This window comes from Schistocerca piceifrons, chromosome 1 (assembly GCF_021461385.2).
Source record: "Schistocerca piceifrons isolate TAMUIC-IGC-003096 chromosome 1, iqSchPice1.1, whole genome shotgun sequence".
NCBI classification, from domain to species: Eukaryota; Metazoa; Arthropoda; class Insecta; order Orthoptera; family Acrididae; genus Schistocerca; species Schistocerca piceifrons.
This window is the reverse complement of record NC_060138.1, coordinates 352990786-353008575: the sequence shown is the minus strand read 5'-3', so window position 1 is coordinate 353008575 and position 17790 is coordinate 352990786. Positions and strand designations below refer to the sequence as shown.

The 17790-nt window shown below is 41.1% G+C and overlaps 1 protein-coding gene across 3 annotated transcripts in view; it reads left to right on the top strand.

Annotated features, from left to right (window-relative positions):
• LOC124783201 (CD2-associated protein-like) overlaps positions 1 to 17790 on the top strand; it is an 88192-nt gene that overhangs the window by 43879 nt on the left and 26523 nt on the right. For all 3 annotated transcript variants that reach the window (XM_047254003.1, XM_047254004.1, XM_047254005.1), the window contains one exon: positions 8932 to 9091. In XM_047254003.1, the coding sequence (XP_047109959.1) occupies positions 8932 to 9091 (160 nt within the window). The remainder of the gene's footprint in view (positions 1 to 8931; positions 9092 to 17790) is intronic.

Sequence of the window (17790 nt, the reverse complement as noted above, 5' to 3'; positions counted from 1 at the left end):
ACTTACCATTGGGTAATCTGAACATCTGTGGAGGAATGGCAGCCCATTCTTCCCCAAAGATCAAAACCAGAAAAGATATTATGTTGATCAATGGGGTCAGGAACAAAGTCGATAGTCTAACTCATCCCTAAGGTGTTCCACTGGTTTTGGGTAGGGACTCTGGGCAGGTCAAATAATTTCAGAAATGTTACTGTCAACAAACCATTGCCTCACAGATTCTGCTTTATGATAGGGTGTATTGTCAGGTTGATACAGTCGATCACTATGCCCAAACTGTTCCTCTGCGGTATGCCCCAGAAAATGCTGTAAGATCTGTTAATATCCTTCATTTTTCGTTTGCTTAAGTGCAATAAGGGGACCAGATCATAATAAAAAAACTCTCCCATATTGCATCACCACCTCCTTCAAACATGGCACTACACACGATGGCAGGTAACATTTGCCAGACTTCGTCATATCCAAATCTTTCTGTTGGATTGCAACAGGGTACTGCGTGATCCATCAGTCAGAATCACTTGCACAGTGGTATCGCTCTTCACACAGTCTCGCTTATGGAGAGCTGCACAACCATTGTTCCTCACTGTTATCAACTCTGTCATTGTGCTAGCTGGTTTAGTGGCACTGTTTTGGAGCTCAATTGTGAGTCCTTCTACTAAGTTAAACATTTTACAACCACCCTTCTCAATGTTTGACGGTCACTGTCTTTTAGTATGCAAGGTCTACTTCATCTTGGTTTAGCTGTGGTTCTTGCTTTGCATTTTCTCTTCACTATTACATCACCAACAGCCAGCTTGGGCAGCTTTATAGTGGTTGATAGTCCTAATGGAATTGTTACTCAGGTGACATCAAATGGCCTGTCAAAGTTCAGCCAGTGAGCTCTCCTGAGTGACCCATTCTGTTGTTACTGCTTATCTACTGATAACACAGTATTCCCTGCCTCATTTTGTACTGGCAGGTCCACCTCTCAGGACATCTAGTGGTCAGTTTGCATTACACAGGGATGCCCAGATACTTTTGATCAGATAGTGTATTTTGCAAATGTGCTGTCACCATAGAAGAGCTACAGTCTCACATACTTTTATTCCAAAAGTATGTGGCCTTTTGTACCAGCTCTCTGTAAAAGTATAATATCCAGCTGGCGTAGTCCATATCAATTCAGGCAGGCTAGAATGAAATCTTACCTTCATAGTCTCGGATGTTACTAAATTTGGCATATGTTAAAATGAAGGTCTAAGTAAAGAATATGTGTTTTTTTGTTTTCTCCAAATAAATTTCTGCTCCAAGATACAGCCCTCCAAAGATGACACTGTGCATACTGTTTTGAAGATGCGAATTTTGGAAAAAACTTTAAAATGCAGGACCTCTGGAACAGTTCTAGATATTTTTGGAGGGTTTTCTTATTTGAAAGATAATTGCTTTATGATTACAAAGAAATGCTCCATTTGGACTTACCTGTCAAAGTTCTTTTACTGTAGCATTCTGAACTTTTTAATAATTTATGGAAAAACTTTTTCAAAAATGCCAATCCATAATTTTTTTCTTTTGGTTAGTGCCATAGTGTTCTGCATTCCCTGAAAAGGAGAGCTTCCACTGCTAGATTGAAAACTTATATAAACTATATAAATTTTTTGCCCTTATCACATAACAGGCTCATAAAAATCAAAACCTAGCCTTAGTTAACATAATTAGTTTCGAAAGATATGTAAGAGAAGCACTTTTCAAGCATTTTAAATGGTTGCAAACCTGTATGTGCACTCTGTTATGTGCTAAAATTAGTCAGTCAGTGAACTAAAAATTTGTTGCACTGCTTCAGTATCTTCCTTTGATATAGTGTGATGCCTTCCTGTTGAACCAATAGGACTGGAGCACTTAGTCTTCGAAACATTGTGAACAGGAACTGAGGACTGATGGTGGTGCTGCTGTTCTTCATCTGGAAACCTATATCCAGCAGCTGGTCCATGTGGTTGCATGAAGTTCACTACAATTTCGTTTAACTCATAACTGGTATCTACAATCTCTGCAATCCACCAGTTAGTCATACACACACGCCACAAACATCCCCCTTCTCAGGTTGTGAATCTTAATATTATCTTGCTGTTTTTGAGGTGTTGGCTGAATGAACAAAATTTCTTCTTTCTTGCTCTTTATAGTGTGTGCAATAAGAGTTCACCCATCATTTTGAATCCAAAAAGTCTTCTAAATTCCTTTCACAGGAGTAATTTGTTTGGACCATTCTTCTTTCTGCTCATGAAATTCTTGGATTTCCTCTTTGTGCAAAAGAATGAGGGCTATAAATGTGTACGATTTCACGACTCTCGTAAAATACTCAGAATTCTAAATTGCAGCTGTACTTAGCCTGGAAAGATTGTTTTGTGGCATGGTGCTTCAGCAGGCCTCCTACACCATCACAAGGCCCCTTCCTGTGACCAGTAGCACTCGTATACCCGGTCAGTTGGCACAAGCTACTCAATTCAAAGAACTGGTAACGATCTTTAAAGTGACTAGGAGCACCATCAGAAATTATGATGATCTTCTCTGCCTTCGTTTGCAGTTGAAGAATTTTGTGCATTGCTAGCAAAGCATGTGCTGAGTCATATCCTGTGTCATCACTTATAACTCCAACACTTGTGGTCATGTTTTGAAAAATGTCACTCCTGCAAAAATTGAAACTTGGTGATTATTCCAATGCTATTCGTGTACTTCTTGTGGGAGAATTACAGACCAGTTTTCAGCAAAATCACAGTGAATCGCTAAACGTTGATCTTCAGCCTGCACACACCCTTTCATTTCTGCAATGTGTTGTTGTTGCAATTTCTTCAGATGCTGTTGTGTTACTGCTTTTACTGACCATTTACCAAGCTCATCAATAAAACTGTCAAAGGCAACAGTTTTCATAATTAGTTTATTTTCCTCCCATGTTGCATATGTAATTTCTGCAGAGTTATCTGCTATGTCTTCCAGGCCAAGCATCTGTAAAGACAGTCTTTCCTTTCCAGGGCAGTCTCCACATTCTTGAAACAAACAAGTATCTCACATTAGATCACATACTACTAATGACTACACACGCCCAACCAAGGTGTCTTATGTTACATGCTCCAGTAAGTTCTTTGTAACTTTCACACAAAGTTCAAAATCCATGAAGTACACATATAAACAGAGATATCTACGTGGGTGTGGAATTACCCTCTTAGGTTGTAGTGCTTACAGTTTTGATCTTCCAGTATGTGAAGTTGTATAGTTGGTCTTATAAATTGCAAAAGTTTCATTAATATTGCAGGTCATGTACCTCTTCACTTTCACAACTTTTTGACCCTCAACTGTTTCAGTTATAGTGTCTTTTTTGTTGGCACTCTGGTGAGAACAGTCCCATTTATCTTCCATATAAAATGACTGCACTATTTGAACTTGAGCTGCTTCTGCAGGATGACCATAATAGGGATCTGGCCTTCCAAAGACTCCTTTTACAGATCTCACATTTCTTGATTTGTCTACCATGTACTTTGATACTGATGGAACATGGTTCAAAACTGTTTTCTTTGAAAATGTCTCTGGAGTAATAGTTAAAACTTGCTCCTTTGCACTGTAGGAAGCACAATATTCAACAGCTGAATTGATATTTGTGAAAAATTCCTTGCGAGAGTGCTTTGGTGCATTTCCTTCTGAAGATGGAATTTCTACTTCGAAGAGTGTGGTCAGTTTTCCTGGAGTGTATTCATCCATAGCTTCAGAAATTTCTCTGTGGTTTCTTGATGCACAAATCTTATGACTCGACTTCATTGACCACAGTTTCTTAACAGGCCTAAGACCTACCTCTGCAGTTAACTGACTCAGGGTATTTAATTCTTCCTCTGTTGATGCAAAATCTTCATCTGCATTACGGGAGGCTTCACCTCGTTCAGATACTATCGTTGTTGTTATTCTCTCAAAACATTTAGAACACAAAAACTCGTCACTGGAAACGTCTTCACTTTGAATCAGTCTTCAAATGAGAACACTTATTCCCAACCTGAACAAAGTCTGCTTTTTGGTTGGTCTTATATATCACTCTTTTATGGATATGCAAAAAGTCAACACACTTCTCTCCTGTGGCCCCAGTCAGAAAACATATCAAACAGTCTTTTTTGCAAAACACACTGCAACTGTGTCAACTGGCAAATTCCTCACAAAAACACAGAACTCACTGGATGGGCTCAGATTTCTTAAAGCCTCTTCACTAAACAAATTAGCACTGAACAACTACAATACAGAAACCTGCAATGAAAAACCAGAACAAAGAAACTGACAAACTACTACATACAACAAAGTGTAAGAAATATCTGCAATGATGAAAGTGAAAAGAAAAATCTGCTATGATGAAAGTGAAAAGAAAAATCTGCTATGATGAAAGTGAAAAGAAAAATCTGCTATGATGAAAGTGAAAAGAAAAATCTGCTATGATGAAAGTGAAAAGAAAAATCTGCTATGATGAAAGTGAAAAGAAAAATCTGCTATGATGAAAGTGAAAAGAAATATCTGCTATGATGAAAGTGAAAAGAAATATCTGCTATGATGAAAGTGAAAAGAAATATCTGCTATGATGAAAGTGAAAAGAAATATCTGCTATGATGAAAGTGAAAAGAAATATCTGCTATGATGAAAGTGAAAAGAAATATCTGCTATGATGAAAGTGAAAAGAAATATCTGCTATGATGAAAGTGAAAAGAAATATCTGCTATGATGAAAGTGAAAAGAAATATCTGCTATGATGAAAGTGAAAAGAAATATCTGCTATGATGAAAGTGAAAAGAAATATCTGCTATGATGAAAGTGAAAAGAAATATCTGCTATGATGAAAGTGAAAAGAAATATCTGCTATGATGAAAGTGAAAAGAAATATCTGCTATGATGAAAGTGAAAAGAAATATCTGCTATGATGAAAGTGAAAAGAAATATCTGCTATGATGAAAGTGAAAAGAAATAACTGCAAGAAAGACAATAGAAATAAACATTGTAACAAATAAATTAGTAAGAAACAACTTCAATGAAGACACACATTACACTTGAAAGATAAAAAAAATCATTTTTCAAAATAAAACCTGTCCAAGTTAAAAGTAAAAGCTCTCCTTTACAGAGAATATAGTACTACATGGTACCAATCAACGGGAAAAAACCCCAACTTTACTGGATTGGCATTTTTTAAAAAAATTCTGTAAATTATAAAGATTCAAAAGGCAACAGTAAAAGAACTTTGACAGACATGTCCAAATGGAGGACACCTTTGTAATCATAAAGGAATTATCTTTAAAATAAAGAAAACTCGAACAAAATATCTAAAACTGTTACAGAGATACAACATTTTTAAAAAAATTCTGAAATTAACATCTTCAAAATGGTGTTTGCAGTGTCATCTTTGGAGGCCTGTATCTAGGGGCAGGAATTTTTTGGGTGAAAACAAAAAAGTGTGTTTCTTACTTACTCCTGAATTTTAACATATGCTAAGTTCAATAACATCAGTTACTATGGGGGTAACCCCCCTGCCTGATGTGATATTGATTATGCCAGCTCCAACCTATCTTTGACTTTATTACTACCGACGTAACAGGTACTCCCTTACCCACCTTATCATTCACCCATAAACTGCCTCCGCAAATCTCCCCTTCTTCCATTAGTTTCAAAGGCTCTTATCTCTGTTTAAAATCTTTCATAGTGCAATGCCTGGATTTGTGTACATACTCAGAACCTTCATCCTTGAAGCCAGTCGTAAAGTCTAACAAAGTGCCGCCCACTATCTAACGATGCTATCCAACTCAAATCCTCAAAAGTGGTGTCTCTTCTCCCATGACAATAATCCACAACACTGCCCTCAACACACAACCATACCTTATCATAGCTAACAAATCCACACTGTCCCCTTACTTAACCTATTGTACTGAACACACCTTCAAACCAGGACCATTGAAAGGTACAATCACATCATGTGACCTTACAATACTAACCACAATTTGTTCCTAATTCTCACATCCAGTTCTCTTGTAGTTCTGAAAACATTTGTTTTATTGAAATGCTTAACCTTCAGTCTCACATCTAAATTTAACTTTGATGCCTTTATTAAAAATCTCCTTTCATTCACGTAGAGGAGGCTGTTCAGACTTCAGTGACCATCTGCAGGCAGCCAGGTTCCTACAGGCATAGTTTGGCAAAAAGCTGACATGTCTGCAGTTGGAGACCCTGTGGGTAGTGTATGCAGCCATGCTGCCCCATCATTGTGTGAATAGACAGTGGTGGCAAAGTGACTCCCACATACACCGAACGCACACAATAGTGCTGCCTGACAAGTAGGCTGTACTAACTGCACTTGCCCTTGGATGATCTGAAGTGTGCCTGGAGGCTCCTGTGCCACATGGGACAGTGCTGGAACAGGCTGACTTAAAGAACAATCTTAAAATACCATGACACCACAGTCTTGAATGAAAAACAATAATGTGACCATGGAATCTTGTCTGGAAAGTACTGACCACAACATCCAAGAAATCATCCCCCAAGATAATCGTTTGCAGGCATTCAAAGAATTCCACACTTCCAGTGTTGCCTTCTGATCCTTTCCAAAAACATCTCTAGGATTACCCTAGAGCAGTTCAGTGCCATATAGGGTCTGCAGTTTTTCAAATTTAAGGAGGTAGTTCACTCTTAGCCTTGGTTTGTGTGACTGGAGCTGCCCCACCCAGTATTTCCAAACTCACCTAAGGATTTCCTCAGCCCTTCCAGGAGGAGGACCCTATAGTTCTGAAAATTAACTTACTTTTATATTGTGCTGTAAGCTGCACCTCCCGATACTGACCAGTTTATCTGTTTCTTTGTGATTTTAAACATTTTGTACCCTGACTTCAATTTTTACACAGTGTAAAGTTGGGGTATTTTTCATATTCGTTAATGAAGGCCAATCCATCTCTAACTTTCACCTTTCGAAAGCATGTACATCGCTCCAAATGTTAGTGAAATAAATTTTTTTTAAAATTCTTATTTGTGTTAGTAGGATTTCATGTTTTCATGGTGTGTAAATTTTTGCAGCCCAGTGCAGACAGGCAGTCTTCCAGTTAGCACAACATGTAAACTTGTCATTCTTTTAGCATGATGTGTCTTTAAATAATTTTACTTCAGTTTTTATTTTTGTTTTATATGTATAGCTCACGGCCAGGTTCATCCTTTTCTAATCAGTTCCATTTTGGTAGCTTGGGTGTCAGGTGTCTTACGTTTAACTGCCTTGGTGAAGGCTGATTAATGTGTGTGTATGTAGTGTGTCATGTCATGCTTCTGTTATTTATGGTGATAAGAGTGTGTAAGAATGAAACCCAGCACTGTTGCATTACAAAACTTAAAGAGGTGTGGCTATAAAATGAAGGGGCTGCTGCTATCACATAGTAAGTACACATGTGCTGAAGATGAAACACCAATAGCTGCAAAGCCTTCTCACTCGAATGTAGCACATCTGGTGTCTGCAGACTGATCAGTGTGGCCATGGCCTTCATTTGTATAAGAGCTGTTATTTCGTTTTGCCAGAAAAATTATAAGTGTACTAATAGAGCAACAAATTGTCGTGAAACTGCTACTGAAATAGGTCTTTCACTAAAAACAGTGTATGGTGAAGACTGTTCATCACGTACATGAGTTGAGTGGTTCAGGCATTTCCAATATGGCTGAGAATACATTGAATATGACTCACAGGACACATTTAAACATCAAAAACAAATGAAAGTATCAAAAAAGTATGTAATATGATTTGATCTGACTTTATTACATCAATTGCTAAACTGTAGGAATTGTCAAAGAATACAGACGGCAAAAATAACATGACTAACTTAACATCAGAAAAATGAGTGCAAAAGTGCCAAAAATTCTCACCATCTGAAAAAAAAAGCAGCTAGTACAAATGTTTGTACTGATATTTTGAATAACATGGAAATATGCCTTGTTTCTTGGAAAGATTGATAACGTGACAAATCTTGGTTTTTCACTTATGATCCAAAAACTAAGTGCCAACCCATGCCCTATAAGGACCCAGCTTCACCAAAAGCAAAAAAGCTTGAATGGGCAAATCGGGATTCAAAGTGATTCCCCACTTCTACACCCTCCCCCCCCCTTCAAACATTCATGGAATTCCAGAATGAGATTTTCACTCTGCAGCGGAGTGTGCGCTGATATGAAACTTCCTGGCAGATTAAAACTGTGTGCCCGACCGAGACTCGAACTCGGGACCTTTGCCTTTCGCGGGCAAGTGCTCTACCAACTGAGCTAGCTCAGTTGGTAGAGCACTTGCCCGCGAAAGGCAAAGGTCCCGAGTTTGAGTCTCGGTCGGGCACACAGTTTTAATCTGCCAGGAAGTTTCATTCATGGAATTGTATATCTTCCCTTGGTTCCTAAAAGTCAAACTATTAGTTGACATTTCTAAGTGAAGCCTCTTGCTCACCATTGTGAGAAAATTAATAGAAAAAATTACCCAAATTGTGGAAGAACAAGTCATGGGTTATGTAGTAATGCATTGCACCAGCTCATATCATCTGTTAAGAGGTCCCTAGCCAAGTACAGCATTCCAGTGTTAAACCACCCAGCTTATTTGCCTGACCTAGCACCGTGTGACTTTTATCTATTCCTCAGCATCAAATCTGCATTAAAAGGGAGAGATTTATGTCCATTGAATCAGTGAAAGAAAAAGTGGCATGAATAATAAAGGAACTCACAGAGAAAAACTTCCGCACTGTTTTCATCAATGGAAAGGTTGCATTAAGTGTTTTAGGGATAGGGGAAGGCAATATATTGTCACAGTAACTAAATAGGTATGTTTTTGCAGTAACATGTTTTACATCAGTAGTCCCATTATTTTATTGTCACACCTCATATTTACCTAGTAATTTAAAGCAAATTATCTAATTGTAGTTTGACATTATCTGTATGCAGCAACCAAAGAAAAGTGAACGCCCGCCAGCAAAGACTCAAACAACAACAAATCGAGTTAGAGACAGTATTACAAAACCTGTCATCCCGTCTGGTATAAGCAAGCTTGACTCAACAGAAGCACCACAGAAGAAGCCCCCAGAGGTAGCTGCAGCTCGATCAGGTAAAAAAAAAAGTATTTATATGGTAATGGCAAAGTCTACACAAATACAAATGACAGAAGAAGTAAAGATGCTCACTTGCTGTAAAGTTGAGGCATTGAGTTGTCAATAGATACTTAAATGTGACTGGAAACATGGCTGACATTTTTCAGAAAATGTCATTCAGTGTGAACTAAAACTCAGATTCACACACTCTCTCACTTCCTAACATTCCCCCTCACTTCCCCTCCCCCTCATGTCAATTATTTTGTTTGGTGTACCCAGAGAGGCCCTAAGGCCCATTGTGTAGAGTGTAGACACTGGCACTTGCATCGTGGCATTTGAGGGGGACTCCCTGCCTGTGAAGGTCAAGGTAATGGTGTGACATGAAACTGTATGTTCCACCTCCCACTCGTTGCTTCCATTGTCTCAAGTTTGGCCGCATGTCCTCGCAATGCAATGCCACTCCCATCTATGGTGAAAAGTGGCCGCCCTCTTCATGTGGGGAGCCCTTGCACCCCACTGTCTGTGTAAACTGTTCTGGTCTCCTTTCTCCAAGCCCATTGGAGTGTCCAGTGTCCAGTGTACATGTAGGAAAAAAGAATTCAGGAAATAAAGGTCTTAGACTGTCTCATCTGTTTTGAGGCCTGGAAGAAGTTTGACAGTCTTCATCCTGTGCATCTCTTCTCTACCTTTGCCTCCATTATATCTTCCCCTCCTCTTTAACCCAGTCTTGCCCCCCCCCCCCCTTCCCTTTTCTCATCCTTGGTGTCTCAGCTCCCTTCCCCTCAAGGAAACATTCCTACTCCTCCCCCTACTCTTGCTCCCCCTCCCCTTCCTTCTCCTCATCCAGGGAAGAAATCCTTTTCTCTGGCTCCTGCTAAAGATGGGGCTCCCTCTCAGAACTACCCTCCCCAGCGTTCTCGAGGTAGAAGGCCTACAACCTTGGGTCAGATGAGGGACCCATGCTCTGATGGCCCCAAAGCCGCTCCCTCTCTGTCCAATCAAACATTGCTGCCCTTACTGATAACACCATTTCCCTCCCTCAGAGGTGGGGGGGGGAGGAGCAGCAGCAGCAACACAGGTCACCAGGTCACAGGACAAGGCTTCCTCGGCTTCCCGGGAGGCTTCGCCCCCTCCTCCTCATCCCAAATCAGAACCAGTTTTTATGGATGTCATGCCATCCTCATTGGTGGCAACCACTGACCAGGTGACATGACCGGCCCCCTCAGCTTCTATATGTCTACCCTGGACTGTATCCACAAGGTAATCTAATGAAAATGCAACAGATATTATCGTCACCTACTGGAAATTCAATAACTCATTTCCTCTTTCTCCACACTCTGTCTTGCACCTCAGGAAATTCACTTCCGTGATGACCACCGTCCAACTTTTCGTGGTTATCGAGTGTTCTGTTGGAACTCTGCCAGCCCCGGGATAGCATCTGTAGGGGTCTGCTCAGTGGTTCGCACTGATGTCATTAGTGACTGGATCCCCCTTCATACCAACTTGGAAGCAATAGCAGTAAAAGTGCAAACAAGTCCAGCAATCACCATTTGCAATGTCTACCTCCCTCCTGGTTGGCCATTTCTTTATGTTGACCTGCCTGCCGTAATACTGCTATTCCACCACTGTACCTCCTGCTCAAGCAATTCAGTGCACACCACCATCTGTGTGAGCGTGCCACTTCGATGGGTAGGGGCCTTCTAAATGACCAACTTATTACAGACTTCGGTTTGTGTCTCCCCAATGACAGTTCCCCTACCCGCTTCACTGTTTCTCACAGCACCCTTTCTGCTATTGATCTCATGATCTCCTCACCTGCTCTTGCAACTTCCCTACACTGGTCATCCCATTATGATCTTTGTGACAGTGACCATTTTCTTGTGATTCTCTCATTCCTCTGCCACTGATAGGCTCCCATGTTGGGCATTCCGCAGAGCCAGTTGGCTTTTATGTACATCTGCTGTATGCTTTGACATCTCTCTCTCAGATTGCATTGATGCATCTTGCAAGACATCTCTGCCATCTTCTTCATGCTGCCGGCACTGCTATCCCACTATCCACCAGTACCCATTGTCATCAACCGGCATTGTGGTGGACCAAGGATGTAGCAGTTGCTATCTAGAACCAGTGACGTGTGTTGCAATGATTTAAATGATATCCTTCAAAGACCAGCCTTCTTGCTTTTAAGCATCTCTTTGCTAAGGCTCTCTACGTTATTCATCGGAGTAAGAAGGAATGCTGGGAGTGCTATTTTTCTGTCCTGGGGATGTATGCCTCTTTATCACAGATTTGATCCAAGCTTCATAGCCTTCTGGGCTGCCAGCAATAGTCACCTGTCCAGGGTCTTACCCTCCAAGGCTCTCTGTGTACTGATCCATTAATCCTTGCAGAACACATCACGACACTGTGCGACAGCATTGGTGTCCTCCTCCTTCCCTGTTACCTTTCTCTAGCAGAAATACTGAGTTGGACAGACCCGTATCTGTATCAACCCCCACCAAGCTGAACTTTATAATGAACTCTTCACAGGATGAGAATTTTTGCAGGCTCTTACCTCTTCACATAATATGGCCCCATCTCCAACGGACCATTTACTCAGATTGGAAACAGCACTCCAACAGACTTTCAGTAACTGTCTGCACCTTGTCGTGGTCTTCTTTCACCTACATTAGGTATATGACATGACTTGGCACCCTCACACGTTATTTACCCTCCACAACTGGGGCTTTTGTGGCCCTCTTCCAAATTTTATTCGAGAGTTTTTATCCCAACGGCTCTTCTGGGTTCAAGTTGGCTTTTCACTCAGCACCACATGGATTCAGGAGAACTGTATCCTATAGCATTCTGTGTGAAGTGCCACACTCTTCCTCTTAGCCATCAGTGGGCTTATAACCTCTGTTGGGCCTGTGGTTACCTCAGTGTTCTGTGTCTATGATGTTTCTCAGGAGCATCTGCTGAGTGCCGGGTCCAAGGTGCTATCTGATGGGCCTCTATGTGGAGCGTCTTCCATGGCTTCCAGTTTTCTCCCTGCAAAACGCATTTATGCATTTTTGTTGTCGACCCACAGTACTCCATAACCAGAACTTTATTTAGGTGACCAGCTCCTTGGTGTTGTAGCACAGTCCCGTTTGTTGGCCCTTATTTTTGGTAAAAAGCTGCCCATATAAGCCACCTGAAGACTACATACGTGCAGAAACTTAATGCTCTCCACCTCCTGGTCCACACATCATGGGGTGCAGACCGTACTACTCTTCACCATCTTTACCATGCTCTGGTCTTGTACAGACTAGATTGTGGTAATCAGGTTTATGACTCAGCGGCTCCTTCAGCTCTGAAGACTTGACCCTGTTCACCATTGAGGGGTGCGTCTGGCTGTTGGTGCTTCTTGCACTAGTACCGTTGACAATCTCCTCGCAGAAGCATTGATTCCCCCTCTACAAATGCGATGGAGCCAATTCCTGGTTTCTTACGCAATCGCCATTCGCCAATTCCCTGACCATCCCATGTACCCTGTCCTATTTGCAAATGGGGGATTTCTCCTTCCTGATAATGGCTCACTGGTGGGATTGCCGGTTATCTCTATTGGGATTTCCATCTCCACTTACTGGAATGCACCCCCTGTATTCCACCCCCCCCCCCTCCCCCCCCCCCCTTGGGTTGTGCCTACACCACGGATTAGGACTAACCTATTCCAGGGCCCTAAGATCTTCATCGCCCATATGATTTTCTGGTTTCTTGTACATTCCATTCTTGCGGAGTTCCAGGGTACCACCATCTTCTATATTGATGGTTCTAAGACGATAGACAAGGCAGGATATGCTTTCATGTCTCCTGGGTTAGAAAACCATCTATTGCTGGGATCATGTACTATGTCCATAGCAGAGGTCCTAGCCATCAACAGGACCCTCCAATTTGTTTCTTAGTCTTCCCTCCAGAGTGTTTTAATATGTGCCGACTCAGTGAGCAGCGTGCAGGCTATTGACCACCCTTTGGCCTCTGCTATCCATGACCTTCTCTCTGCCTTTGGCTGAGCCGCCCACCTGGTTGTCTTTCTCTGGGTCACAAGTCATGTGGATATCCCAGGGAATGAACTGGCTGGCTGTTCCTTTCATGATTCCAGCTGCCGATATGCATATCTACATCAAATCTCTCTGCCCAAAAATGGAATGACATTTGATGTGCTACTTCTCTCAGTAATAAGCTCTACATAATCAGAGAGTCTACTGTGGTTTGGCACTCTTCCTGCCACTCGTCTCGGAAGCAGTCCACAGTCTTATGCCGTCTAAAAGTTGGTCATACCAGGCTAACTCATTGTTTCTTCTTCCATAATAAACCACCCTCACAATGTGGTTGTGGAGCGAGACTGATGGTATCACATATGTTGGTGGAATGTCCCCTTCTTATGGCCTTTCATACTCAGTTTCCTCCATGAAAGGGATTTTTATTTTTAGATATAAGATTTTGCTTTACTCCTGGAACACAAGCAGGGTGGTGTGGTTGAGGCCTCCCTTCATGTTATCTCAGTCTGTCACCCACGACCACTGCCCGTTGCTAAGACCACTCTTTTTATCAATCTGTTTTCCCAGTTTTTAGATTTTGGGTACCCTTTCATACCTTCTACAGTTTGTGTTTTAAGTTCCTCAGTTTATAGTTTGAGTCCTCGACTGCATCCAGCCACTTTTAGCGGACCCTCTCTCTTCCATGCTAACTTTATAATCACTGGACTGATGACCTCGCCTTTTAGTCCGATAATCTCTCCTGCCCTCAATTAATTAACTAATTGATTAATTAATCAATCAGTTGGAGTCCTCAAATAGTGGATCACTGAACAACAAACAGAAGATGGGCCAATCACTCATAAACAAAACTTCATCATTGGTATAAAAATTAATGCATAATTTGTTCACTTGTGCTGTTGCAAACCCACACCAATATTCATTTCACTGGCTATTTATTACACAGATAAAATTATATTATTTTGTTAAAAAAACCTATAGGTACCTGTATATGGCAGTAGATAAGAAAGTTTTGCATGTTAGCATTTGCCAAAAACTTGTTCCAATATTTTGAATCATTGTTGTTGTTGTGGTCTTCAGTCCTGAGACTGGTTTGATGCAGCTCTCCATGCTACTCTATCCTGTGCAAGCTTTTTCATCTCCCAGTACTTACTGCAACCTACATCCTTCTGAATCTGCTTAGTGTATTCATCTCTTGGTCTCCCCCTACGATTTTTACCCTCCACGCTGCCCTCCAATACTAAATTGGTGATCCCTTGATGCCTCAGAACATGTCCTACCAACCGATCCCTTCTTCTGGTCAAGTTGTGCCACAAACTTCTCTTCTCCCCAATCCTATTCAATACTTCCTCATTAGTTATGTGATCTACCCATCTAATCTTCAGCATTCTTCTGTAGCACCACATTTCAAAAGCTTCTATTCTCTTCTTGTCCAAACTATTTATCGTCCATGTTTCACTTCCATACATGGCTACACTCCATACGAATACTTTCAGAAATGACTTCCTGACACTTAAATCTATACACGATGTTAACAAATTTCTCTTCTTCAGAAACGCTTTCCTCGCCATTGCCAGCCTACATTTCATATCCTCTCTACTTCGACCATCATCAGTTATTTTGCTCCCCAAATAGCAAAACTCCTTTACTACTTTAAGTGCCTCATTTCCTAATCTAATTCCCTCAGCATCACCCGACTTAATTAGACTACATTCCATTATCCTTGTTTTGCTTTTGTTCATGTTCATCTTATATCCTCCTTTCAAGACACTGTCCATTCCATTCAACTGCTCTTCCAAGTCCTTTGCTGTCTCTGACAGAATTACAATGTCATCGGCGAACCTCAAAGTTTTTATTACTTCTCCATCAATTTTAATACCCACTCCGAATTTTTCTTTTGTTTCCTTTACTGCTTGCTCAATATACAGATTGAACAACATCGGGGACAGGCTACAACCCTGTCTTACTCCCTTCCCAACCACTGCTTCCCTTTCATGTCCCTCGACTCTTATAACTGCCATATGGTTTCTGTACAAATTGTAAATAGCCTTTCGCTCCCTGTATTTTACCCCTGCCACCTTTAGAATTTGAAAGAGAGTATTCCAGTCAACATTGTCAAAAGCTTTCTCTAAGTCTACAAATGCTAGAAACGTAGGTTTGCCTTTCCTTAATCTTTCTTCTAAGATAAGTCGTAAGGTCAGTATTGCCGCACGTGTTCCAGTATTTCTACGGAATCCAAACTGATCTTCCCCGAGGTTGGCTTCTACTAGTTTTTCCATTCGTCTGTAAAGAATTCGTGTTAGTATTTTGCAGCTGTGACTTATTAAGCTGATAGTTCGGTAATTTTCACATCTGTCAACACCTGCTTTCTTTGGGATTGGAATTATTATATTCTTCTTGAAGTCTGAGGGTATTTCGCCTGTTTCATACATCTTGCTCACCAGATGGTAGAGTTTTGTCAGGACTGGTTCTCCCACGGCCGTCAGTAGTTCCAATGGAATATTGTCTACTCCGGGGGCCTTGTTTCGACTCAGGTCTTTCAGTGCTCTGTCAAACTCTTCACGCAGTATCGTATCTCCCATTTCATCTTCATCTACATCCTCTTCCATTTCCATAATATTGTCCTCAAGTACATCGCCCTTGTATAGACCCTCTATATACTCCTTCCACCTTTCTGCTTTCCCTTCTTTGCTTAGAACTTGGTTTCCATCTGAGCTCTTGATATTCATACAAGTCGTTCTCTTATCTCCAAAGATCTCTTTAATTTTCCTGTAGGCGGTATCTATCTTACCCCTAGTGAGATAGGCCTCTACATCCTTACATTTGTCCTCTAGCCATCCCTGCTTAGCCATTTTGCACTTCCTGTCGATCTCATTTTTGAGACGTTTGTATTCCTTTTTGCCTGTTTCACTTACTGCATTTTTATATTTTCTCCTTTCATCAATTAAATTCAATATTTCTTCTGTTATCCAAGGATTTCTACTAGCCCTCGTCTTTTTACCTACTTGATCCTCTGCTGCCTTCACTACTTCATCCCTCAAAGCTACCCATTCTTCTTCTACTGTATTTATTTCCCCCATTCCTGTCAATTGCTCCCTTATGCTCTCCCTGAATCTCTGTACAACCTCTGGTTCTTTTAGTTTATCCAGGTCCCATCTCCTTAAATTCCCACCTTTTTGCAGTTTCTTCAGTTTTAATCTACAGGTCATAACCAATAGATTGTGGTCAGAGTCCACATCTGCCCCTGGAAATGTCTTACAATTTAAAACCTGGTTCCTAAATCTCTGTCTTACCATTATATAATCTATCTGAAACCTTGTAGTATCTCCAGGGTTCTTCCATGTATACAACCTTCTTTCATGATTCTTAAACCAAGTGTTAGTTATGATTATGTTGTGCTCTGTGCAAAATTCTACCAGGCCGGCTTCCTCTTTCATTTCTGTCCCCCAATCCATATTCACCTACTATGTTTCCTTCTCTCCCTTTTCCTACACTTGAATTCCAGTCACCCATGACTATTAAATTTTCGTCTCCCTTCACAATCTGAATAATTTCTTTTATTTCATCATACATTTCTTCAATTTCTTCGTCATCTGCAGAGCTAGTTGGCATATAAACTTGTACTATTGCAGTAGGTGTGGGCTTCGTATCTATCTTGGCCACAATAATGCGTTCACTATGCTGTTTGTAGTAGCTTACCCGCATTCCTATTTTCCTATTCATTATTAAACCTACTCCTGCATTACCCCTATTTGATTTTGTGTTTATAACCGTGTAGTCACCTGACCAGAAGTCTTGTTCCTCCTGCCACCGAACTTCACTAATTCCCACTATATCTAACTTCAACCTATCCATTTCCCTTTTTAAATTTTCTAACCTACCTGCCCGATTAAGGGATCTGACATTCCACGCTCCGATCCGTAGAACGCCAGTTTTCTTTCTCCTGATAACGACATCCTCTTGAGTAGTCCCCGCCCGGAGATCCGAATGGGGGACTATTTTACCTCCGGAATATTTTACCCAAGAGGACGCCATCATCATGTAATCATACAGTAAAGCTGCGTGCCCTCGGGAAAAATTACGGCTGTAGTTTCCCCTTGCTTTCAGCCGTTTGCAGTACCAGCACAGCAAGACCGTTTCGGTTATTGTTACAAGGCCAGATCAGTCAATCATCCAGACTGTTGCCCTTGCAACTACTGAAAAGGCTGCTGCCCCTCTTCAGGAACCACACGTTTGTCTGGCCTCTCAACAGATACCCCTCCGTTGTGGTTGCACCTACGGTACGGCTATCAGTATCGCTGAGGCACGCAAGCCTCCCCACCAACGGCAAGGTCCATGGTTCATGAGATGCAAAAGATGTTACCAATAGTTCACTATTGCTGTAATCCTTCCACGTGGACAGAAGTGGAGACAGAGATACTACTCATGTTTAAAGAAAATTTTAACAATGTTAGCTGCACTTCTTCATACATTGCAGTGTATGACCTAAAAATACACCATTCATAAACTCGTACCAACTCTCATTTTTCATTGCAAACTATTCGAATTTCAGGCTATTGGTTTCTTAATTTTGTAATATCTCAATAACTATGACCATTAACGAAAGGACAGGCAGTTTGCAATGTAGGTGATGAATGATGCTATAGGATACAAAAGATTCAACTTTCTTTACTAGACGGCATTTTTTAAATTATATAAGG